The following is a 23,967-nucleotide window of genomic DNA, read 5'->3' on the forward strand; positions in this document are numbered from 1 at the left end:
TATTGTTTTTATTCGTTTTTTTGTATTTTTTTTTTATATTCTTAAATAAATCTAAAACATATTTTATAATAATAATATTTATGGTGATAAATTATTATTATAATAAGCACCGATTATTCCTGACAAAAATAATTAATGTATGGTTCATCCTCAATAGAATTCCGACTGGTATTTCCTGGGAGAGCCGGAAACGCAAAGCTGCTGTGTAATTGTAGAATTTAGCAACGGAGTCACAACCTACTTCGTGACAAAGCCGTTTTTATCCACACTAAAATGCCAGACTATTTGGGAGACGACCAACGAAAGACAAAGGAAGGGGAAAAGGATGACGCACCTATCAGAGGTTTATCTAAAATATGTATTTCAAAAACAATGATCGTCTGAAAAGAAACGTCGACATTAGCTAGCTATTCATTTGCTACCATTAGCTCAAGCCTGCTGACAAACTATCACTGTGTTGGGGCCTTAGAAGCTCATTTGTCGTTTTGCTATTGTAAACTTGAATATTTTTCAAACGAAAACGGTAATTATTAAATGGTCCTAAAGCAATGATTGCTCTGTATCGTTCCTGATCAGTGCTAGCGGTGCAGCTCATTAATGACGGGGGTAAACTCTTCATTCATCACTACCATCACCTTCAATGCTCTTTTCATTGTCATTACAGCTTTGGACGAGGGAGACATTGCTCTGCTCAAAACATATGTAAGAATAACCAGGAATGCCTTGAATAACCTTGATTTTTGCCTTTACTTTGGGGAGTTTGATCCATTTTTGTGCTTGCTCTTTATCGCTAGGGTCAAAGCACCTACTCCAGACAGATCAAACAAGTGGAAGATGATATTCAGCAGCTTCTCAAGAAGATCAATGAGCTTACAGGTTGGTGATCAAATCAGAAAAAAGGTTAATGACTAGTGCAGATGAAGATATATTGCAACTTCTGTTTGGCTTCAGATTATGTGAGTGGTGATTGTCTTCAATCTTTTTTTCCTTTTTATTGTGTGTTTTATTGTATAAGGAATCAAGGAGTCAGACACAGGCTTGGCTCCACCGGCGCTCTGGGATTTAGCTGCTGACAAGCAGACTCTGCAGAGCGAACAACCATTGCAGGTTGCAAGGTGATGCAAGCAGTCTTTTCTTTTATATGTTTATATTGTGGAAGTTTGATTGTTTTTGCTTCTCGTATCTCTTGGCTTACCCTTTCGCCATTGCAAATTCAAATGTCATTATCTTTAAAACTGTCTTTAAAATTTGACTAAAGGTATCAGAATTGAGGATACCTCATCCAACGGTTTCACCATAGATACCGAAAACACTGCGTGGGTTTTGCATGTCACGTATTGTCCGATGGACAAATCCTTGCTTTAAGTGTTGAATTAATGGTTTGGATACCTCATTGTGTGGAATAGACAAAAAGTACAAGGTTGAACGTAAACATTTCTTTACAAAATAAACGATAATGTAATAAAATAACAGATAATAATATAAATAATTAACTTTTATGTTTGTTACAGTTTGAACAACAGCAGCAGCTATAGATGATTATGCATATTCAACAACCCAATTTAAAGTGAATGGATTAGCTCATCATGGATCAATTCAATTTTCCGAAAACAATTGAAATATTTTGTCAGTATCAACATTGATATCCGATCCTAACATAATATATCCCTAACCAAATTAGTTCATTATCTGAATGTTGTTTAAACAGCATTATACCACGGTCTGTGTGAATCCTGGATTCTGATTGGCTGGCAGGTGAAAGTTAAAAGTGATAACCTCCACCTAGGTGTAGGTTATCACTTTTAACCTACACTACTACCACTAGAAAACAAGTTCGGTCAAATTGCCTAATAACTTTAATATCATTGTGCTGGATCAACTGCCAGGTGGTTACCACGGCAACGGAGATTCAGAGAAGAAGAGCCGGCTACCGCAGGACGGCCACATGAGTGATTTTATCATTTCTTTTAATTTATTTGGTGAAACGTTTATTTATTATTTATTTATTTAATAAAACGGTTTAGGAAACTATCTGTGGACTTTGATTCTTTACTGTTTGTTACTGTAGCATAGCGGAGCTGAGCAGACTAGAATATCTCCCGTTGCTGAGTCGTATCTCTGGTCCGTCCTAGTTACTGGAGAATCAACACTGTGTCCATTAAGGACCTTATGGGACGGTAGTGATTGTTCCAGGTATTAGTCAGACCCTCAGGTGTTACTGTTGAAAACTACCAGGTTCCAACGGCTGTGGACGAGAGATTAAATAGTCGCTCAGCTGTGGCTTGTTATAAAACTAATGATTTCAACTAAAAACACATTAAAGCATGAATAACTGATTTAATATTTATGTTTTTTGGTATAAGGCGGATAATGCCCTTCGAGTTGTACATTATCATAAATATGTGGACTTTGCGGAGGCAAACCACCCTCTGCTTCGCCCCCACGTCGTCCATATATTTATGATAATGTACACCTCGTCGGGCATCATCCCTTTCATAAGTCACACCTCACAAAATAAACTGCAACGTGTTGCTTCTTTCCTTTGACAGTTATCTATTGTGTACTTTCATTATTATTCAAATAGATGCACAAAGATCATCAATGCAGATTCTGAAGATCCCAAATACATCATCAATGTCAAACAGTTTGCCAAGTTTGTGGTGGACCTGAGTGACCAGGTGGCTCCAACTGACATTGAGGAGGGCATGAGAGTTGGGTGAGGCAGATATTGAATGCGTCACATTGATTGACAATATCACTTATTTCAAGGCCCTATTGGTACAGTGTGTTAAATTTGGTTTCCTCTTAATTCTTTCAGTGTTGACAGGAACAAGTATCAGATCCACATTCCTTTGCCTCCAAAGATTGATCCTACTGTCACCATGATGCAGGTATAAATGTGTGGAACCCTCTCATGAACCTATAATTCATCTAAGGCCAATTCATAGTCAGTTAGATGTGTTTAAACAATAACTGTTTGAAACATGTTAAAAGACTGAGTACGATGTTGTATTTAGTTGAGGAGCTGTGGTGTTGTGTGTTGGTGTGTGCTGGAATTTTTTTATTTTTTGTAGGCATGAAATTTAAATTCCTTGATTCAGCAGACAATCCTGCACCTAACAGTATATTTTTTTTTAAATCAGCCTACTACAGTGTATTAGCCTCTGTATTAATTTTCCGAAAAGACATTTTGGAAGGCTGTACTGCAGATGATGGTTGTTTGGAAAAGCTGCTCCAAATCAACAAAATACTAATGTTGATAACAGCTGTAAGGTAACTGAAATATTTTATACCAGCAGTGAGCATTTGAGGTTCAGTAAAGCCGTTTTTACATTTAAACTGTTTGGATTAAAAAAAGTAAAATGGTTAATTTGAGCTAGACTGAGGCCTTTCAATTGGTGGCCACTGCCTAATGTTTCAAAATGCATATTTATGTACATAAAGATCGTTTTAATCATTCATGTTAGGGTGAGTGGTTAATAATATACTTTCTACAACATAACGCATTATTTTTTATTGGTACTTTATAAAGTGAATTAAGAAATATATTTTGAGGTTCAGTAATATAAATCAGTATTTTACGACATAGAAGGAAAGTTATTATGTCCATTTATTTCTTAGTAAAGACTCTTTGGTCCTTTTGTAGGTGGAGGAGAAGCCTGATGTGACTTACAGTGATGTTGGTGGATGCAAGGAGCAGATAGAGAAGCTGAGAGAAGTGGTTGAAACGCCACTGCTCCACGTGAGTTCACCTTCCTTCCTTTTGGAATGCTATACAGTAATCCCTCCTTTTACCGGGGTTTACGTTCCAAAAAGAACCTGTGATAGGTAAAGTAGTAACCTTTATTATACTGCTGCTTCAGATTGGAGCTTGCCCCGCCACCCAGACCCGAGTGATTGCACTTGAAAGGGAGAATTGCTGCAGAACGTTTTGTTGACATTATGGGTTTTGGAGAAAATTTGCAAACTGAAATTTGGCAAGCTGTTTTACGTACATGTACAGTACATATTAAACCGTAACGTTATTGACACACACAAAGTGAAATAGCGGGGAGACTGTTTAGCCAATCAGAATACAGAACACAATGCAAATCCGTGACCGCAACATCTCAAAAGTGCCGCCACCCCTTCGACTTTAAGTGATGCTTCAGGGAATTAGTCTCCAAAACTCACAAGCAACAATGCCCATCGTCCCAGATTCCATTAGAGTTGCTATGGTTTTTGGGGGTCTTGAAATACACACTAATCCTTCTGTGGTTCACCCAGGTTTTGAACGTTGAACTCAGATGACACACTGGTTGTGCACAGAGTCCCTAAACAAAACCTGCTGGCCTGCAAACAAACCCTTAGCAGCAAAACCGTGCAAGTTTTCAATGTCCCAGCTATGGAAGATTTAGCTGTTTGTGACTTGTCTCTGAGGCTGAACACAAGTCAGCTCCTCACCTCAATAACACTGAGCAGTGAAGTTTAAATTGAAGAAGAGTCAGTTACCAGATTGCACTCGTTTATTAGGCCAACGTTTCGGTCATAGACCTTTTTCAGGGGATGCCTTGAAAAAGGTCTATGACCGAAACGTTGGCCTAATAAACGAGTGCACGGTGAGAAGGTGTGCAGGATTTTTCTTTTTATATTTGGCTGCAGCTTTCCTCCACCGACGCACCTTTCTGCAAATCCGGTGTTCAAAAAGTTTTCTACCTCGGATATTCAGAATAGGTTTGCAAGGGGTTCAGTCCTTATATTGATGTATTGTGCATTTCCCTCCCCCAGGGAACATCGGCATTGGCAATATGCATAATCTCAAACTAATCACTGTTAACATCTATACAAGCCTCTGTGATTAAATGAAACTTGTCTTTCTGCCCATCCCAACAGCCTGAGAGGTTTGTCAATCTGGGCATCGAGCCACCTAAAGGCGTACTTCTGTTTGGCCCCCCTGGTACTGGGAAGACCCTGTGTGCCCGTGCTGTTGCTAATCGAACTGATGCCTGCTTCATCAGAGTTATTGGTTCTGAGTTGGTGCAGAAATATGTGGGAGAGGTGAGTTCCACTAAAAGCTTGAGATTTGGCTTTGGATGTTAATTGTGAACAGTGACACTCACTCCCTTTTTTCTGCCTTTGTCTCCAGGGAGCCAGGATGGTCCGGGAACTCTTTGAAATGGCCAGGACTAAGAAGGCTTGTTTAATCTTCTTTGATGAAATTGATGCCATTGGGGGTAAGGCCGGCTCCACTGTCGTTTTACTGAATTTCAGTGAATGTTTTAGTGTGTTAAACATCAAGTTAGATGGGTTTCCTTTTGAATCATCATCTGGTACAGCAGGACTATTCTGTTGTTTTGTTTTAGTCCCCCTTCCCAGTGAATATTGACCTGTAGGAAATGCTGAGTATCATCTGTACTTGTACCTGTTAGGTGCTCGTTTTGACGATGGTGCCGGTGGGGACAATGAGGTCCAGAGGACCATGCTGGAGCTCATCAACCAGCTGGATGGCTTTGACCCTCGAGGGAACATCAAGGTCCTCATGGCCACCAACCGCCCAGACACGCTGGACCCGGCCCTGATGAGACCGGGCCGTCTGGACCGCAAGATCGAGTTCAGCCTGCCCGACCTGGAAGTCAGTTTGTCATTTAATCTCATAAACCAATTATGAAACTTAGAAGTAAAATACTCCTGATTTTGTGGACTTAATTTCTGTTCTGAAATTCAGATTTCTCTGTTCTTATGTTACAGGGTCGCACCCATATATTCAAGATTCATGCTCGCTCCATGAGTGTGGAGAGAGACATTCGCTTTGAGCTTCTGGCTCGCCTTTGTCCCAACAGCACTGGTAAGGATCACAGCTCATAAATTACACTTAACTTTCAATCTGTATTATCCTTTCTGCAGATAAAGTATGGTTAAACAAGTCTCCTCCTTACACTTTAAATTCCTTATTCAGGATTATATTTTTTTTTAAATGCACTTTGAGCATTGTTCCAAAGCATTGATTCATGGGATTTTAACACTTATAGTGTAAAAATATACCATTATTTCAATTATGGCTGGGTTGAAAACACTTTTTTTTTTCTTCCTTCTCCCAGTTGCAACTTTCCCAGTTTAGTAATGAGAATACTCAAGTGATAATGTTTGGCATCATCCTGCATTTGCTGTTAGGTGCCGAGATCCGCAGCGTGTGCACGGAGGCCGGCATGTTTGCCATCAGAGCTCGCAGGAAGATCGCCACGGAGAAGGACTTCCTGGAGGCCGTGAACAAGGTGATCAAATCATACGCCAAGTTCAGCGCCACCCCAAGATACATGACGTACAACTGAGTGTTTCTGAAATGGAATTTCACTGTCACATCATTGTTGTTCATTAAAAATAAAGTTTATTCAATATTCAAGTCTCAATTCATTCTAAAATAACCAATAACCACAAGTTTACTTGAAAGGCATCTTTGTGTTTTTCCGTAACAGCCGATTTCTTTTTTTAACGTGAAAATGACCTGATAGAAATCTAAGCAAATATAAACACCTCAGACTTAACTGTGACTAAAGAAAACACCACAAATATATTAACTTTCCCCCCCACTAAATGTTTCAAAAATCTGCACTGAATTGATTTGTCAAAATGTACTCTATTTGGTCACTTAGACAAGAGCTGCAGCAGGTAAATGAAACCGTCACAACAAGAAATCAATAAAAGCTAAGCTAATAATAAGCTCTTATTGTGGACTGTTGAAAAGCTCAACTACACATCATGACATGACATTTAAAGTTTTCAAGACTAGAAGTAACATGAATGTGGGTTCCAGTGCTCCTCCGTAATGATGCATACGGAGATGAAGTCACTGCTTCAACACTGGAACCTCCCAGATCTACGGCCCCCAGATCTACAGACCTACGGTGCAGATCTAGATCTACGGCCCAGATCTAGATCTACGGCCCAGATCTACGGTCCAGCCCTCTCTCACACTTCTTTTCATAACATCTTTCATCTGTTACACCATTTCATTTGGAACAACAGGTGAGTTGGAATTAGATTGTTGGCAATGCAGAACTGCGTCGTGGAGAGTAGGGAAGGCCAGGTCAGTCGTCATGTCCCCGCTGAAGAACTGCAAGCTGTCCAGCTCAGCCAATAGACTTCCTGGAGAAAGAAACAAGAATAGTTACGGGGAGATGAAACGTGCCTGTTCATACTTAAAAAAGCAGGGTAACAGCACTATATTCTCACTCAGGTCTTAGGGAAGGGGAAAAACATGTATTTAACAGATTTTTAAAAGGTTATATGCAGGCAGACCTGGAGGACACTCTCCAAACTTTGGCATTCAAAAAGTAGAACTTTTTTATTTTTAATATACATCATTGTGTTTTAATTTTTGATTAAAACAATAGTTTGAGGCATGGCAAGTGTATTTGTTTAGCACAGCTCATGTACGAGTCAAGAAAGTGCTCAGAGAGCCTTGACACAGACAAGATTTATGAAGTCTTGTGTGTTCCCATACTTATAAGTCATTGGTGTCGACATCAACTGCCTTGGGCCCGATAAGTAAACCTTTTATTAAAAAAACTGCTTTATAATCTAACACATTTAACAGAAACAACACCTAATATAAACATACGGTATGAAACATGGATGCCAGTGGCTAGCACCGTTTGTTTAGACCAAACTGTCTATTTCAATACATTTGTTATAAAATCGGCAAAAGGTACCAACACTTTACAACAAATCATTACACATTTGCAATTGCATGGTATATACATACACCCGTCGGCCACAGGTACACCTACTGAAGTGGTGAGTGTACAGAAATCTTTATGTATCATGTCCAGTTATCTACACTGGAAAATCCTATAAAGTGGAGTGAGTACTAAAAAGCTTTTAAAAAGGAGCAATGTGTATGATTGTAGGTTAAATATCCAAAACAAAGAACAGCAAGAGAGTGAGAAAAACATAAGGGCAGTCATGTCACAAAATGAGGACTATTTGTTACGGCTGTAATAAACCAAAGACATTCTTAGTTGACTAAAGCCCTCAAATATCGACTAAAATTAGACTATTGTCTCGTCTTTCCACTTTACAAATCCGTCTCTAGTCAGTGGGTTGGGCTAAACCAAAATAGCAAAAACAAGGGTGTGTCCAAAGATAGACAGATAGTTTGTCAAATTCCCTTGTATAACACGAGCAAAGTATGGCTACTTTTTAAGGTATGAAAATGTCCATGTTTCCAGCAGGGGGCGATAAAACCATTACAATATCAAACTATTGATCAGTCCAGGCCAGGAAAATAGGCAGACATGTCAATTTCTCTTCACAGTCAACGATCAATAGGTCCGTTGCACCCACAAACGTTACTATTTAGCAAAACCGAAAAACCATGCATATTTGCAGCCCTGCCACGCCCACACTTCTGGTACATTTTAGAGTAGTCCCAGGAGACTTTACTTGTATTAAAGAGGAATGTTTGTAACGATTATACGCACTCCCACAGCTAGCATCAGGGGGTGCTGTTGAGAGATTTTCACACACCCATTCCCAAATTAATTTCATTCATTCATAATAAAAGATTTTACTAGGGGGAAAACTCCAGTGAAAATCGGCCACTTTTCCAACATGATAAAGGACTCAAAATTGCGATCCTTTCGGAATGACAAAAAATTATAAATATTTCCTTCAGTTTCAATAGGGTCCTCACAACCTCAGTGCTCGGGCCCTAATTAAAGAATTGAGCAATTTTAAATGTTAGTGGAGCCAGGCCCCTGGACTAATGAACGGACCAGTGGACTGGGAGGCTCAGATCTCTACAGAGTCAGCGTGTTAAATAACTAATTTCAGTCTGACCAGTCTCACAATCCCAGTTCCTGCCATGTGTGGAGGAGCAGCATCTCCCTCAGTGAAACAACGGCTGCCGGATTTGTTGGCGTACTCGGTAGTAGGAAAGGTAAAGGGAAACAGCGCGGTTGGCCGAAGCGTTCAGGAAGAGCTTCTCAACCATCTGGCACGGGGAAAAAAAACCCTCATTCCCAGGTGAAAGAAGAGCAGATAAAAACACGACAACCAGAGAAAACATTGGCAGTGCTTCCCGTTATTGGAGACAGCAAAGAAAAGAAGTTTGATGCAGACTTGCAACATTTCCTGTAGCCTGGTGAGTAAAGCGCTGCCGAACATTCTGCTGAACATTTTTGACGGTAAAGTTAAGTTATTATAATAATAATAATAATGACTTGGATTTATATAGCGCCCTTCTTACAAATCTTCTTAAAGCGCTCTAGCGCTTTACAGAAATCATTATTCATTCATACACATCCATACTGGTGGTGGTAAGCTACATTTGTAGCCACAGCTGCCCTGGGGCAGACTGACGGAAGCGTGGCTGCCATATCGCGCCTAACGGCCCCTCCGACCACCACCAACATTCATACACATTCAAACACATTCACACGGGGCAAGGTGGGTAAGGTGTCTTGCCCAAGGACACTACGACAGCAAACTGGGACTGAGCGGGATTCGAACCGCCGACCTTCCGATCATTGGACGACCCGCTCTACCACCTGAGCTACTGCCGCCCCATTATTATGGTTACTATTCAACGTCCAATGTACTGGTCTTGATTATCCCACCTGCCCGCGATAGACTGATGCAGCACCATACCCGTCAACTTTTGGATTTAAAAATAAGGGAAACTTTCCACCGCTGTCCCACCAGCCCAGGGAGGTCCAGTCCGGTAAAGTTGGACAGATATTCACACATTTCCACTTCTGCAGTCCCTAAATCTGCGTCATACAGCCGGTTGCATATTGACATTAATGTCTTTTGTGCAGTTTAGAGTAGAGTAGAGTAGAATCTTTGTTCCATCCATCCATCTCTGATGTTGTTGCCACCAGCCTGGTGAGAACTGCCCCCAGGCTCCAGCAGGGGGCAGGTCTTGCAAGGCTAGTTACAATTCCATTTGGAGAGGCACAGGAATGTTTTTTTTTTTAAATAATTATATTCTAAAACGGGAAATTTACAGGAAAATACTAAAACGGGAGGACGGCGGGAAAGAGGGGTAAAATACGGTAGTTTCTCAGACAGAACGGGAGACTTGACAGGTATGCGCAGCACTTGACTGATTTGTTTCAAAATAGCAACCACAAAAAGAAAAAGCTCAACTGAGAAAGACGGTTCAGAAACAGATGGTTTAGAAATTATGGAGGAAAAAAAAAGTGTCAGAGAAAAAGGGATTAGTTGAACTGACAAGGAAGGACTGCGTTTTCTTGTTCTTACGCAACCCAGTCACTTAGAGCAGCTATGTGGAGTTTGGAGTATAAATTTAATTTTTCGTTAATACAGTCACAAATGGTTGATGTAACGGTAAAGAATTATCTTATTTTAATGATATTAGCTGGTTTTCACCAAAATGCCACTATCATGATTACAATACATCTTTAAAAAGGAAGAAAATGCACATGTGAATGTTTTCAGAACTTATCAAATGTCTTATTGTACCTAAAAGAACTCAGGAAATTCCTTATAATTACTTACTGTTGCAGCCAGCTATGACCACCTTCACATTCACAGCTGCATATTCCTTAATGACCTGCAGACACAGATACAACTGGTCACGACCAGCTTAAGGACAAATCCCACAAGTGTCCTAAACTGATCCGAGCAGCAACGAGCAGCAGCTTCATTAAGTGGTGCAGTAAATATGCTCTGCTGAAGAGAAGGGGACAGGGAAACCTGTTTGATTGCTTTGGCTCCTACGGAGTCAATGAAGTTGGCGGTTGACCAGTCCAGAATAATAAAGTGGATGGTTGTGAGGGGCTCCAGGAATGTTGTGACCTCGGACGTTGCTTCATTGCATTTGTCCTCCAACTCTCCGTTCCTCCCATCATGCACCTCACGGTCTTCAGGCCAGACTTCATGGGTCACAGCTTCGTCGCTGTACTGCAGAAGAACACAGTATGGATTTACTCATTATACTAATCTTCCTGGCACACAATGTTTATATGCATTCGTACAAGTGAACGATAGAATGAATAGGTAGGTATGTTCACAGTGTTAACGTCTCACCTTGGCACAAACCTCCAGTGGAGCGTCGTGGGAACTCTTTACCTTTTTCCTCTGCTTCCTTTGTCTTTTCCGAGCTACTTGCACTTGCTCTGGGTTTAGTCCAGTCTGTAGAGATGATCAAAAGCACTGAATACATACGTTATTTACAGGGCTTTGACTGTTTTATTCTCCCTCACTAATAGGCACTGGACGTTTAACTAAACATATCCAAAGAGAAAATTATATAAATATGCATTTGTCTGGGATTACATTAGATTTTTATGTGAACAGCACAGCCTTGATTTCAGAGGATATGTATTTGCATCTGTATACTGTAATTTTATGTTTTGGTAAACAGCAGACGTCATCACATTCTCAAGCAATTAAAGCCTTGTGGACAAAATATGTTGAGAAGTTTGCTCTTCAACTACCGGGAATATAAAAAGGAACAGGTTTCTTTCACTTGCTTTGCTCTCACAGTGACAGGGATTACCTTTTCCTTGAGGGTATTAACATAAAGGTCACTGTTGGCAAAGTAGACTGAAGAGGTGAACTGGAAAATCTTAATCCCCTCAGATTCAGTTGCCTGGGAACAAAATACAAATCAAACATTTAGAGTTGGGGCCAGCTGATTTCATGAAAAAATTGTGGATTTTTTTCTTCTCAAAGACTTGCCTCCTCATATTCGTCCACATCGTAGTACAGCCCCGTGTTGGGAACGTGGCCAAGAATAGAACTTCTTGGACTAGAAGGCAAATAGAAAGCATGAAACTAATCTTTTATAGTCAACAATTCGATCAGTGAGCTTAGACAACCATTTAAATAGCACTGTCATGCTATCATAACTGTTATTTCTATTCAATGAATAAAGTTTATCATGACATAATTAAGAGGTTTTCCAACAACAACAGGTAATGGTTACCTTTGTGTCCTGTAGATGACTGATAATAAGGCAACTGTAATAGCTACCAAGAGGCCGTAATCCAGGCCAAGGAGCACAGACGCTAGAAACGCCACTATCCAGATGGCCTGAGAGGAAAGAGGACAAACAATAAAGAGAGTATACAACTGAGCAGTCTACTCAATTTGATGAATCATTAATATATGAGAATCATACACTTGAATACAATTAAACTGACCAGTTCAATTTTGCTGATCTTCCACAAACTGGGAATATCTCTGAACTGCTTGAACATCCCCACTAGGTTGACCATGATAATGGCGGCCAGCGCGGTCTGGGAAACACACCAACTATGTTAGGACTGCAATCACTCACTTTGAACAAACAAACGCAGGAGAAAGTGAAAGTCACGTTTCAGTGGTGACCTTAAATGGAAAGACAGGAAGCTGAAAGTTCTGTATCATCAATTCTAAAACTTGACTCACTTGAGGGAGTGGTTGAAAGACAAAACCGATTGCTACGACCACCAGCAGCACTACGAGAGACGCCAGGAGTCCTGCGATCTACACACACACACACACACACACACACACACACACACACACACACACACACAAAAGATGTCTTTGTTCTTGTGCTAGTTCTGGTTCTAGTTCTAGTGAGTGGCTGCTCCTGCAGGAGCGGCGGTCCCACCTGGGTTTTTCCTCCGGTGCTCTCCTGCACCAGGCTCCTCGACATAGAACAAGTGATGGCGAAGGTTTGGAAGAATGAACTGATGAAGTTGCACAGGCCGAGGGCGATCAGCTCCTGAAAGCAGTGAAATCAGTGTGGGGGAAATTAAAAAAATGTATCTGAACAGACAGCTTCTTTGCCAAACATGTTTATTTAAAAAAAAAAAAAAAGCAAAAGCAGATACTGACACTGAGGGATAAACCACAATCAATTGTTGGCTTTGGTAATCCATGACTTGGGTGATGCTACTAAAGGCTCGGTTGTTTTTTATTAGGGGGCAGAGCAGCGTCTTCCTCTGCTGCATGTATTCGTACATGGAGCAGAGTATTGCTGACATTGTGGGGGGTTTTTCCAGGAGCAAATCTAATCCAATCTCTTTGGGTTTGTTGGAGTTTCATCCCTGTCCTCTCACGTTCCTTTCACGTTCTTCAGCCTGGCGGGGCAGATGGCTGCCCTCCTAAACTCTGCTCTTATTAACCCAGCACCAACAATCAAGCTTCCGGATGGGTTGCAGCTCAAAGCCATTCAATCTCCATCCACTCATGTTAAAATGTCCAACTTTAGAGCAGAAATAACATATTTAGACCCAGTTTTAAAAAAAGAAAAAAAAAACATACGTGGGAATCTGCTGAAGGAGCTGATAGCCAAAATTAAATTTGATTGACGGTTTTGAAGCCTCTTTTTCTTGGTATACCCCCCGGGACGGACGCACTCACCTGGTTACCTTCCACACTGTAGCCGTGTTTCAGGGCAAAGGTCTTGGCAAGTGAGATGCCCATTGAGAATCCTACAATTGCTACAGCAAATGAGTCTGTGACCAAACTGGGTAACAGAGAGAACTCTGGGACAGCAGGGGGGCGAAGCCTGAGAGCAGAGGAGAAAACATTTATGCTACATTTATGGTATCAATCCCAGCATGTTCAGATTTTATGTCTGAGATGTTATGATAGATTCTCTTACAGTTCCATTTTGAGAATAAAGAAACTAAAAAACACCAAATTAAACCCCCATCCTCCCACACATAGCTTACCCTGTTGGTATATTCCCAACCACGTCTACCTTGTAGTCGTCTGATAAGGACAAACCATACGAGACACCAGTCGAGACGATAACCACAATGATTTCTCCTGGAATGGGAACAGGCAGCTTCTTCTTGTAGCGTTCATTGAGGACTTTGACCGTGTAAAGGAAAACAAGGCATGCAAGGCCCAGGAGGAAAGTGGTAACATTGGTGTTGGTGATTTCACCAAGTACTGCTTTGACACTCTGTAATAAAAAATTTTGTAAATCAAAATCTACACAGGAAAGCAGATGAGCTCCAAAGATCACATTGAAATCAAGCCCACAGAAATGACGAACTCTTACATAGATAGCAGAGAGGGGCCCAGAGAAACGCTGCGTCTTGACCCCCAGCAGATACTTGAGCTGGGAGATGACGACATGCATGGCTGCAGCGGTGGTGAAGCCTCGCACCAGAGGCTCCGTGAGGTAGATCGCCACAAAGCCAAACCTGAGAAGACCAAAGACGATCTGAAAGAAGAAAGAAAGATGGTGAGAATGCGTTATGGGTGAGCTTTGTTTCTAGTTAAATCCTCACAGTGGCAAGGAAAAACATGTGGTAAGTCCGCCTTCAACTTCCATGAGGGGCTGAACTCAAAAGAAACAATGCCGGCATTCTGGTGGCTTGAAAAAAGTTAAAAAAAACCTTTATTTAGACTGGGTTACATCTAAAAAACACCAACGCTTGCACCTTCCTCAGGGTGTATGGAGACAAGAGACAGAAAGCAAACATAATTGTAGGGTAGTGAGTTGAGCTGTGGCTCCTCAGGTCAGTGCAGTTCTCCTCCAGGCTGGTTTTCCAAACAAAGTTTCAAGATGGCAGCACGCAGTAAACGCTGGTCAAGAGCAGAGACCATTTATTTAATAAATAGAAATAATTAAAAGAACAGATGGAAACAGGAAACATCAAAATTGTGAGCTTTTCAAAGTTGTAGCGGCTAAGTTAGTTTTTCTTCCAGTAGTTTAACTTCCGGTCCGCCCCCTATCCAATCAGAACCTTCCCAACCCCCAGACCTGTAGAGGAATTGGAGAAAGACCATCAAACGTGATTCCATGGAAATCTAAATTCAGAATTAGTATTTCCATGTAAACTCGAAGGAAAACAGTTTAATTCGGAATTATTTAATTGGGAATAATTAATTCCGAATTAACAAACATCCTATAAACGTGGCCAGTGTGTGGTGTGAGGACTGACCTGGATGATTCCCACCAGGGTGGTGAGCACCACGGCCACCTGGACCCTCCTGGCATCACGCTCTTCCTCATTCACCAACACAGACATGTTGCTTCCATTAGCAGGGAGTAAAAACATGGAGTCTGGGGCCTCCCTCACTGCTACACCTCCAATCATCAGGCTTATCACTGCAAAAGTACCTGCAAGTCAAAGCCAAACACAAATCAGTCGCATAACAGTTATTATGCAATACATCTTTACAGGAATAGTTCAGGAAGTCAACCATGATTACGATCAGCAATGTTTTGGTTTTTTTTTTAAACCCTGTAGATTTTACTCCATCACGTGAAGGAAAATTGGTCAAGGCAGATCAACATGAACATTAAGAGACTGAATAGCATGGATGTGGCATGATAAAGCATCGGGGGAGAGAGGGAGACACCCAGGCAAAAACAGACAATCCCCCGTCTCCACCAAGCAACACGTGTTCTTCATTTCAGGACTGGCATTCACAGACATACTAAACAAAACTGAAACGCTTCACCTTAGCCCCACTTATCTTCATGTTTGCAGCTCATCTTGTTGCTAAGAGAACATTTGGGTCATTGACCTTTTTACAGAGAAATAAGCTTTTCTGTTTCAAAAGATCAAAGTGAATTATTGCATTTGCCATCAGCTCACGTTTGAGATGATATGGAAACATTTCAATGAAAATAAGTATATCAGAGGAAGGTCAGAAGTTGCAGGCAGTCTCTTAAACTGAGCAGCTCTGGTATGATCTGTGTGTATTATCCATGTGTGTGAAACGGAGACGGAGGTCTCGGCTGGTAACAGCATCCTGACTGTGGAACAAGCCTATCAGCTTTCTTTAAAACAAACAGAACATCAGGCACAGGATTAACAAACCAAAAAGTCCCCCTTCTTCTTGGTTTTACCAGCTTTGCAACGCCTGCCAGACGACAACCGTTTACAGAAATGACGACCAGGGTGGCAATAGACTTTGAGATACATTAGCAGAGCAAAAGCTGTACTCTAATGGCGCTTTTCCACTAGTACCTACTCAGCCCGACTCGCCTCGCCTTGGTTCTTCTCCACTAGGGGTCTAACGTGCAGAGTAGATACTTTTCTGTATCTATTCTGCCGAGGTTCTAAGCTGCTGAGTCGGCTGTATCTGACATCATCACACTACAGGCCACCGATTGGTCGGGGGGTTGCAGTCAGACGTCTGAGTCAGGAGGAGGAAATCAGAGAAAGAACGACTGACGGATTCTGATTCATTTTATTCACCCAGCAATGGCAGCAGAAGTCTGTTTGGTGATCCAACTCTGAGGGTCAGATGTTCATAAACCTGGTGCTGAGGAGAGAATTAAAAAGATCTAGACGGTGATAAGGAACGACCAGATCTACCAGGAGCTCTGTCTCTTCATAGCTGCTCACGGCTCCAGCTGACTTTTCAGCAACGCAGAGACAAACTAAAATAAATTAAAAAGCGTTGCCGCTTGAAGCTTCTCTCACTCTCATTTTTTAACTTGGTATCAAACACAAGCCACATCTATCATCTCCTCCAGGTTCTACATCTTTAGTGTTGTTGTCTTCTTTGTTTAGATCACACAATCAAATACGTCACAGCAGCTCCAACCTCCTACTGGTGTTGAATTGTTTTGGAAAAGAAACCAGGCTGAGTTGAGCCGAGCTGAGATAAATAGAGCTGAGTAGGTAATAGTGGAAAAGTGCCATAAGTGGCAAGTGTAGGCAACAGCCACTGATCTGTTTTGCAGATTTGTTAACTCTCTGCAGGGCCTTCTCGCGTGTAACTCTGGCCCATACAAACCACACAGAGATGCAGTTTATGATGACACTACAGTCTTGCTCTAGAATGCCAGGTACCTCTCCACATTTCTCTTCCTGAGCACCACAAGGAAGTGGAGTCGCTGTTTGGCCATTTCCCCATTTAGGTGACGTCAAGCGACCAGAAACATGAGCCCCTTTCACACAGAGATTCCGCAATATTGGTGTAAAGAAGTCCTGCCAATATGCCGCCTTTGTTGGTTCACACAGAACCATACAACGCCGGCATAACGCCGCTCCCGTCTGTAAATTCACACAGCATGCCGGCGTTCCGCAATCAGATGCGTGACGACAGCGTCAGTCCGACCGTCATGTCAGCGGCATGCCGGCTGTGTCATTCACACAGACCCCGTTTCGTCTCTGTGACGGCTCTGTGACTACCTCCGCTGCCGGCTTATTGGTGGGGCCACTTGGCCCCCCCATTCCGCCTCCGTGACTTTCACACAGAACAGCGAGGCGGCTTAAAGGCGCAACGTTCCCGCCTCGAACTGGCTGTGTGAAAGGGGCTATGGACTCCCTGACATTTAAAGGTCTTTACTTTCTCCGCCTACCTTGTGGAAGGAAGGCGGGTTCAAATGTCGTGCCTTCCTGAAGCCAAGCATTACTTTAATGGTGTTAAGTGTCAAGTTTGGCAGATGAAACCATGTCTGTATGCCGTTTCATGCCCCTGAGATGAGCCCAACAACGGTTGTACTGATCGTACATTTAATGATGTAGTTTAATGAATGGGCAGGTGAGCAGTATAGAAAAGGGCTGTGCACACAGCCAACAACATCCATGACAACCTGAAGCCAAGCTTGGGTTGAACATGACTGCAGTCTCAGAACAATGCTGGTTTACATCTACAGCTGATCCAGTTAAACCAGCTGCAAAATGGAAATACACTTCACTGATAACATCCACTTTGCAGAGAAAAACGTAAAAAAAGAATAACATCTATTCACTGTAATAAATCAATTATATTAAATTATGTTTTCTTTAAAGAATTTGAAAGGGATTTGCTATGAAGCATGAAGTTAAACATACAGCCAGTGTTTACCTCTGAACGTTATCACTGGTTATCACTGGTTATCACTGGTTATCACTGGCCTTGCCTGGCTAAAGGGGGGCAAAAATCCAGCCTGCTTGTGTTCATGATATTGCAAAACCACACATTGGGGCAAATACAAAAAACAACAATAATTCTTTATATTTTGTGGTGTTTTTTTTGTCTTGTGCCTCATTTGCCACAGTTGTACAATTATATTATACACATGTCCCAACAGTGAAGCCTCACCCACTGATATGTGCCTGGACGTGCCAAAAAAGGTGTAGAGCAGGACGGGGTAGAACGACGAGTACAAGCCATAAACTGGAGGCACAGCTGCCAACATAGCATATGCTAGGCCTGTAGAGCAGAAAAGGAGGCAGAGGTTCAAACAAACACAGTTGGGCATAGTGATTGCATCACAATACATCAGATACCAAGGTAGTGAAACCAAAACCAGAGTCTGCCCTTCACACTAATATAGCCTTAAATCTTTCCAGATGACTAGCTAGGTCCAAGACTTAAAGAGCAGATTGCAGGTTGGAGACCCCTGTGAATCAATGTGTAGGAAAATAATAATAATTTCATTGAAATACGAATAAATATATACTACAGTGACCTCCAGAGTTGTTTTTGTGAGAGTATTTTACTTCCGCATCTGAAAAAGCTGAACCGGAAGTGACGTAGCGGCAGGGAGTGCGGTGAATTTCAACAATAGGAAAAATAATGGATCTTAATGTTAGTTGTGACACTGAAGAGATTGTGAATGTGTATTCACACCAATATGACGGGCCAAAGCCTTATAATTACGAACCCGTTAGGGCCCCCACGTTCTTTTGATTGACAGCTGAAACTCGCTTTTTAAAAGGCTGATTTATGGGTCCGCGTTACACCAACGCAGACCCTACGGCGTGGGTACGCAGCGACGCACCGAATGCTGCGTGCGCCGCGTAATCTACGCCGTAGGCTACGCCGTAGGCTACGCCGTCGATTTTACGCGGAACCATAAATCAGCCTTTATTCACCGCAGCACCCGCCCGTGCGCTCCTGAAAGAAACTCAGAAAATAACTCCTAAAAGATGGGTGAGAACTTGTAATCTGTCTACGTTTGTACTTTCTAAACAGAAAACAAGCTTATTATCTTCTCTTTTTTCTGATTAAATGCATCCGAAATAGCCGGGTATTTTTAAAACCTAATCCCCCCCCCCCCTTTGTTTATAAAATAATTTGTATCCACATTACATCGTTGTTAAAAAAAATAAACCTTCCACACATAACCGAAGATCTGCGTTTTCGACCACCTGTAGATCATCTGGTCTTCCGGCCTTCGGGCCGCCTCCGCGGCGCAGCTTCCCCGGGAGCCGCGTCTCCTTCTCGGTAACGAGCCCGAGTCCTCCCGTGTCCCACCACGGAGCTGCCGCGTTAAATCGCCGCAGCCCTACGCCGTAGGGCTGCGCGTCGCCGCGTACCCTACGCCGTAGGCTCTGCGTCGGTGTAACGCAGTAAACGGTGGTCAAGAGCAGGGACCATTTATTTAATAAATAGCTTGGAGAACAGATGCTGGATCATCTGTAGTTCTGTAGTAAACAAAGGTTGCACGTTAGACGTCAGAATCAGAGCAGATTTGTTGTTGTTTTGGAGCATAATGTTACGTTCGAAAACGCAAAACTCCGGTTGTCTCATAACATAGTTTTCAAAAATCTTCACTTTTCCCGGAGTTTTTTTAAACATTTGTTTATTTGCGTTTTCATGTGGATGACAGATCCAAACGCAGGAAAATATCTTGGGTTTAGCAGATACCCGGCTACGTGTGGACGGGGTCTGCGCAGTCAGATGGGGCAGAGCTGTGGAGACGTCTCCCTGCTGCTGCGTCATATGACACGGTGTTCGAAAAGCTTTGCTAAAATCAGCCACTTTTTCCTCTGAATACGTGCCCTTATGTCTTGTAAAACATATTAAATCCTACATTAACTTCTCACATAGTCATTTTCACATAAGGTCAGGTATAATTTTTGAAAAAACCCTAACCTGCAATATGCTCTTTAATGCTTGATGGTGATGCAGGGTCTATACCTTGTGGGAGCTGCACAACTCCTGTGCTGAGTCCTGAGACCACATCAGAAAAGAGGTACTGCTTGACAGGATAGGATGGCAGCCATGTTAGAATAGGCAGGAAACTCAGAGCCACGGCCTTGGCCCTCTGGGACGAACATCTAGGAAATTGGACAAATATGTATCAGTGTGGTGATGACTACAATAATAATAATAATTCAGACTGTCAGGAATATAACGTACTTTGTATTTTGATGGTAAAGACCAATAACGATTGTTGCTCATTCTCACATTGAAGAAAGAAAAACAAAAACACTCCAAATGAAACAAGAGGTTGCTTTCCAGGAATTCATCTTGGGGAAATGGGTTGTAAAAGGGATTTATCATATGAATATAGGACAATGCTGGGAATATATTCATTATGAAGAGGTTTTTCATGAGCGCGTTATCACACAGTAGTTGGATTTTTATTGCTCAAGTTAGAAGTGATCACATTTTGATGATCCAGATCTAAAAAGAGAAGATCACCAGAGAAGATGATCAGAGGAGAAGATCACCAGACGAGAAGATCACCAGACGAGAAGATCACCAGAGGAGAAGATGATCAGAGGAGAAGATCACCAGAGGAGAAGATCACCAGAGGAGAAGATCACCAGAGGAGAAGATCACCAGAGGAGAAGATCACCAGAGGAGAAGATCACCAGAGGAGAAGATCACCAGAGGAGAAGATCACCAGAGAAGAAGATCACCAGAGGAGAAGATCACCAGAGGAGAAGATCACCAGAGGAGAAGATCACCAGAGAAGAAGATCACCAGAGGAGAAGATCACCAGAGGAGAAGATCACCAGAGGAGAAGATCACCAGAGGAGAAGATCACCAGAGGAGAAGATCACCAGAGGAGATGATCACCAGAGGAGATGATCAGAGGAGAAGATGATCAGAGGAGAAGATCACCAGAGAAGATCACCAGAGAAGATCACCAGAGAAGATCACCAGGGAAGATGATCAGAGAAGATCACCGGGACTCTCTGCCCTCCATCCTGGACATGGGAAACATGCTGTCTGACGAGAGCCAACAGCATCATCAGAGACTCAACACATCCACACCATGGACTGGTCACACTGCTCAACTCTGGCAGGAGCTTCTGCAGAACAGCCAGATTCTGCAACAGCTTAATCCCCCAGAACATAAGACTGTAAGTTAAGTTAAAATTTTGTTTTAGTTAAGTTAGGATGTTTTTAAACGGTATCATTATTTGCTTTTCTGAGCCAGAGGCAACGAAATTTAATTTCCCAGTGCACTGTTTGTTACATGTGTCCTGAAAATGACAAATAAAAACTTGTATCGTATTATCACCCGTCTAGATCCCTTTTTAATTCTCTCCTCAGCACCAGGTAATGAACATCTGCACCTCAGAGTTGGAGCATGAAACAGACTTCTGCTGCCATTGCTTGTTGAATAAAATGAACAAGAAGCCGCCATCAGTCGTTCTTTCTCTGATTTCCTCCTCCTGACTCAGATGTCTGACTCCAACCCCCCGACCAATCGGTGGCCTGTAGTGTGATGATGTCAGATACAGCCGACTCAGCAGCTTAGAAGCTCGGCAGAATAGTTACAGAAAAGTATCTACTCGGCACGTTAGACCCCTAGTGGAGAAGAACTAAGGCGAGGCGAGTCGGGCTGAGTAGGTACTAGTGGAAAAGCGCCAATACAGTACAGAGGTATTTTCCTGTGTGTTGTGTATGTTAACAAAATCAATTCAGCTTGACAAAGAAAAGTGTCACACACAGTACTCTACTCACTGGAACTTCTCTGCCAGTCTCTGCCGGAAGGTGGTGGAGCCGTCTTTGTGGTGGAGGAGCCGTGTCCGGAGGAAAGTCTCATCATAAAGAGGACGTTCTAACCTGTACATCGGTCGTGAGTGTTCATCCTCACGACACGCTGCTGCTGCTGCTGCTGCTTCTTCTTCTTGCTCCATAGAGGAGAACGCTGGCTTACTGTATTAAGAGCTGGATCTTTTGTGTCGCGTATCTCTTCCACTTTTTTCGGTCATAGCCCCCTCTGGTATGTCTTTGTCAGTCCTTTAACCATTCCAGTGTAAAAACAACTTGTTCTGTTCAGAGAGCAAAGGAAGACAAAACAGATATGATTCCAGCTAACGATAACAACCAGACATGTGTTCATTTAAGTGGTGACAAGAGAGTTGGTTTTGTCTCCAAGTTGGGAATATATGACTCAACATGGAGAACAAACTTTATTAATGGCAAAACATTCTATCATCTTCTTCACAGGGAAAGAAACACCACACATAATAGGGTCCTTCTTATTGTGTTACTATTGGTAAACATTACTTGTGAAATGTTTCAAGCGCATACCTGTGTAGTTTAGAATCTGTGGAAGTTATGAATAATAACCTAGACTTCTAAGAAGAAACATCAATATTATTTATTTATTTTTCGAATTTCCCTCGGGATCAATACATAATCTATAATAGTTTATTTCAAAATACAAAAAAAGATTGCAGCTTTTTTATTTTAAAGCAACAAAGAACCTTACTCTCAAGACAATTTCTACATACATGACACAACTATGCTGCAAAAAACCTATACATCTAGTTTTAATGGAAATAACCACACGTTTTTATTTCAATAGTAACCGTTTAAAAACCCAATTCATTTGTTTTCCAAATCATTAAATTCTCTGACTTACCTTTGGATTCATTACAAATCAACTGAAATATTGCAAGCCTTTTATTATTTTAATATTGCTGATCATGGCTTACAGCTTAAGAAAACTCAAATATCCTATCTAAAAAAATTAGAATATTCTGGGAATCTTAATCTTAAACTGTAAGCCATAATCAGCTATATTAAAATAATAAAAGGCTTGCAATATTTCAGTTGATTTGTAATGAATCCAGAATGTATGATTTTTTTTGTTTTTTTTAATTGCATTACAGAAAATAAAGAACTTTATCACAATATTCTAATTTTCTGAGACAGTCCTGTATACTACTATACCATACATATATACTATACTATATCATACTGCTATACCATACATATATACACTATACCATACTACCATACCATACTACTATACCATACATATATACTATACTATACTACTATACCATACATATATACTATACTATATCATACTACTATACCATACATATATACTATACCATACTACCATACCATACTACTATACCATACATATATACTATACTATACCATACTACTATACTACTATACTATACCATACTGCTATACCATACTACCTACTAGCTAACCCGCGCTGCTCAGCGCGAAAGGAAGCAGCTTTTCCCCTCCAGCTTCCCTTTCCCTCAATTAAGGACCAAAATGATCCCAGCCCCGATAGATGTTTTACCTGCTTCTTCATCAGCCGGAGGTTCAAGGAGTAATTGAGTTTATAACCGCCTCGCCAGTTAAACTTTAACAAGGGCACGCGTCCCTTACACGCAGCAGCGAGGAGGAACCATGGGTGTATTATGCATGGATCTATTAGGTATTATGGGAGGAACTCCTTGAAATGCTCCAGAGATCGTGTGTTCTGAGGAGATGTTTCACTCTGTTGTAGAATCGTTTACATCTTCCGGTCTCGCCAAACTGGGCATCAACGATCATGCATGCGCTGTTCTCATATAATCGAGTCAATTTGCTATACAACCGCATGTATTGTCCTCCCCATCACAATTTTAGAGCTTTAAAATACCTTTTCATTCGTTTAAAAAATATTTATATCAGTTTTGGACATATTAATTTATTTGGAAATAATAATGTATGTGTTTTCAACAAAAGGTATGCTACCACATTTGAAGTACATTTTGTTGATAATGCACAGTTGGTACCACACTTGTTTACTGTTTGATATTCTCTCTATGCTTTCAGGCAGGCCAGTTGACAGTCTTGCCTGGGCCCCGGACAAAATAATCTAAGATGGGCCCCCCTGCGCCCGGATCTCTCCTTCTCCCTCTTCCTCTCCTCTCCCTCTGCTCTTCAGGTTTTTATACAAGCTAATGGATGTTAACATTAGAGCTAGCCAGTTAGGTTAAGTTACAATTTTGACCAAATCCAAATGGTTGAATTAAATGATAACATCAAATTTTGATCAGCGGCCAAACCATTTTTGTGTTGGGT

The 23,967-nt window shown here is 41.6% G+C and overlaps 2 protein-coding genes across 6 annotated transcripts; one reads left to right on the top strand and one right to left on the bottom strand.

Moving 5' to 3' along the window:
- Positions 1-185: 185 nt before the first annotated feature.
- Positions 186-6,374, top strand: psmc2 (proteasome 26S subunit, ATPase 2). The gene is made up of 12 exons (XM_061714079.1): positions 186-343; positions 665-702; positions 795-876; positions 1,016-1,115; positions 2,585-2,716; positions 2,819-2,891; positions 3,647-3,742; positions 4,873-5,037; positions 5,126-5,213; positions 5,409-5,611; positions 5,728-5,824; positions 6,151-6,374. The coding sequence occupies exons 1-12, from the start codon at positions 274-276 to the stop codon at positions 6,306-6,308; spliced, it is 1,302 nt and encodes a 433-aa protein (XP_061570063.1). The 5' UTR covers positions 186-273; the 3' UTR covers positions 6,309-6,374.
- slc26a5 (solute carrier family 26 member 5) lies at positions 6,342-23,319 on the bottom strand. 5 transcript variants are annotated; one of them, XM_061714071.1, is made up of 18 exons: positions 23,198-23,319; positions 21,607-21,917; positions 19,825-19,964; positions 18,001-18,111; positions 14,898-15,076; positions 14,009-14,173; positions 13,674-13,909; positions 13,360-13,507; positions 12,605-12,718; positions 12,397-12,474; positions 12,150-12,245; positions 11,933-12,039; positions 11,686-11,755; positions 11,504-11,596; positions 11,032-11,136; positions 10,699-10,905; positions 10,501-10,555; positions 6,342-7,122 (listed from the first exon to the last, which is right to left on the bottom strand). In XM_061714071.1, exons 2-18 carry the CDS (start codon positions 21,780-21,782, stop codon positions 6,977-6,979), a joined length of 2,226 nt encoding a protein of 741 aa, XP_061570055.1. In that variant the 5' UTR covers positions 21,783-21,917; positions 23,198-23,319; the 3' UTR covers positions 6,342-6,976. The 5 variants fall into 5 exon arrangements, with proteins under 5 accessions (XP_061570055.1, XP_061570056.1, XP_061570059.1 ...); XM_061714072.1 differs by lacking the exon at positions 18,001-18,111; XM_061714075.1 differs by lacking the exons at positions 18,001-18,111; positions 19,825-19,964.
- Positions 23,320-23,967: the final 648 nt, after the last annotated feature.

Source organism: Cololabis saira, chromosome 23 (genome assembly GCF_033807715.1).
Source record: "Cololabis saira isolate AMF1-May2022 chromosome 23, fColSai1.1, whole genome shotgun sequence".
Lineage (NCBI taxonomy): Eukaryota > Metazoa > Chordata > Actinopteri > Beloniformes > Belonidae > Cololabis > Cololabis saira.

What these genes read in the sequence shown, in the direction of transcription:
- psmc2 (XM_061714079.1), top strand. Translation starts at nt 274, where the DNA reads ATGCCAGACTATTTGGGAGACGACCAACGAAAGACAAAGGAAGGGGAA. An exon ending in TTGAAACGCCACTGCTCCAC is followed by an intron (nt 3,743 to 4,872) that starts GTGAGTTCACCT and finishes CCATCCCAACAG; the next exon opens with CCTGAGAGGTTTGTCAATCT. An exon ending in CCTTTGTCCCAACAGCACTG is followed by an intron (nt 5,825 to 6,150) that starts GTAAGGATCACA and finishes ATTTGCTGTTAG; the next exon opens with GTGCCGAGATCCGCAGCGTG.
- slc26a5 (XM_061714071.1), bottom strand. Translation starts at nt 21,782, where the DNA reads ATGGAGCAAGAAGAAGAAGCAGCAGCAGCAGCAGCAGCGTGTCGTGAG. An exon ending in GGCCCCTCTCTGCTATCTAT is followed by an intron (nt 13,910 to 14,008) that starts GTAAGAGTTCGT and finishes TTTTTATTACAG; the next exon opens with AGTGTCAAAGCAGTACTTGG. An exon ending in GTTGGGAATATACCAACAGG is followed by an intron (nt 13,508 to 13,673) that starts GTAAGCTATGTG and finishes CTCTGCTCTCAG; the next exon opens with GCTTCGCCCCCCTGCTGTCC.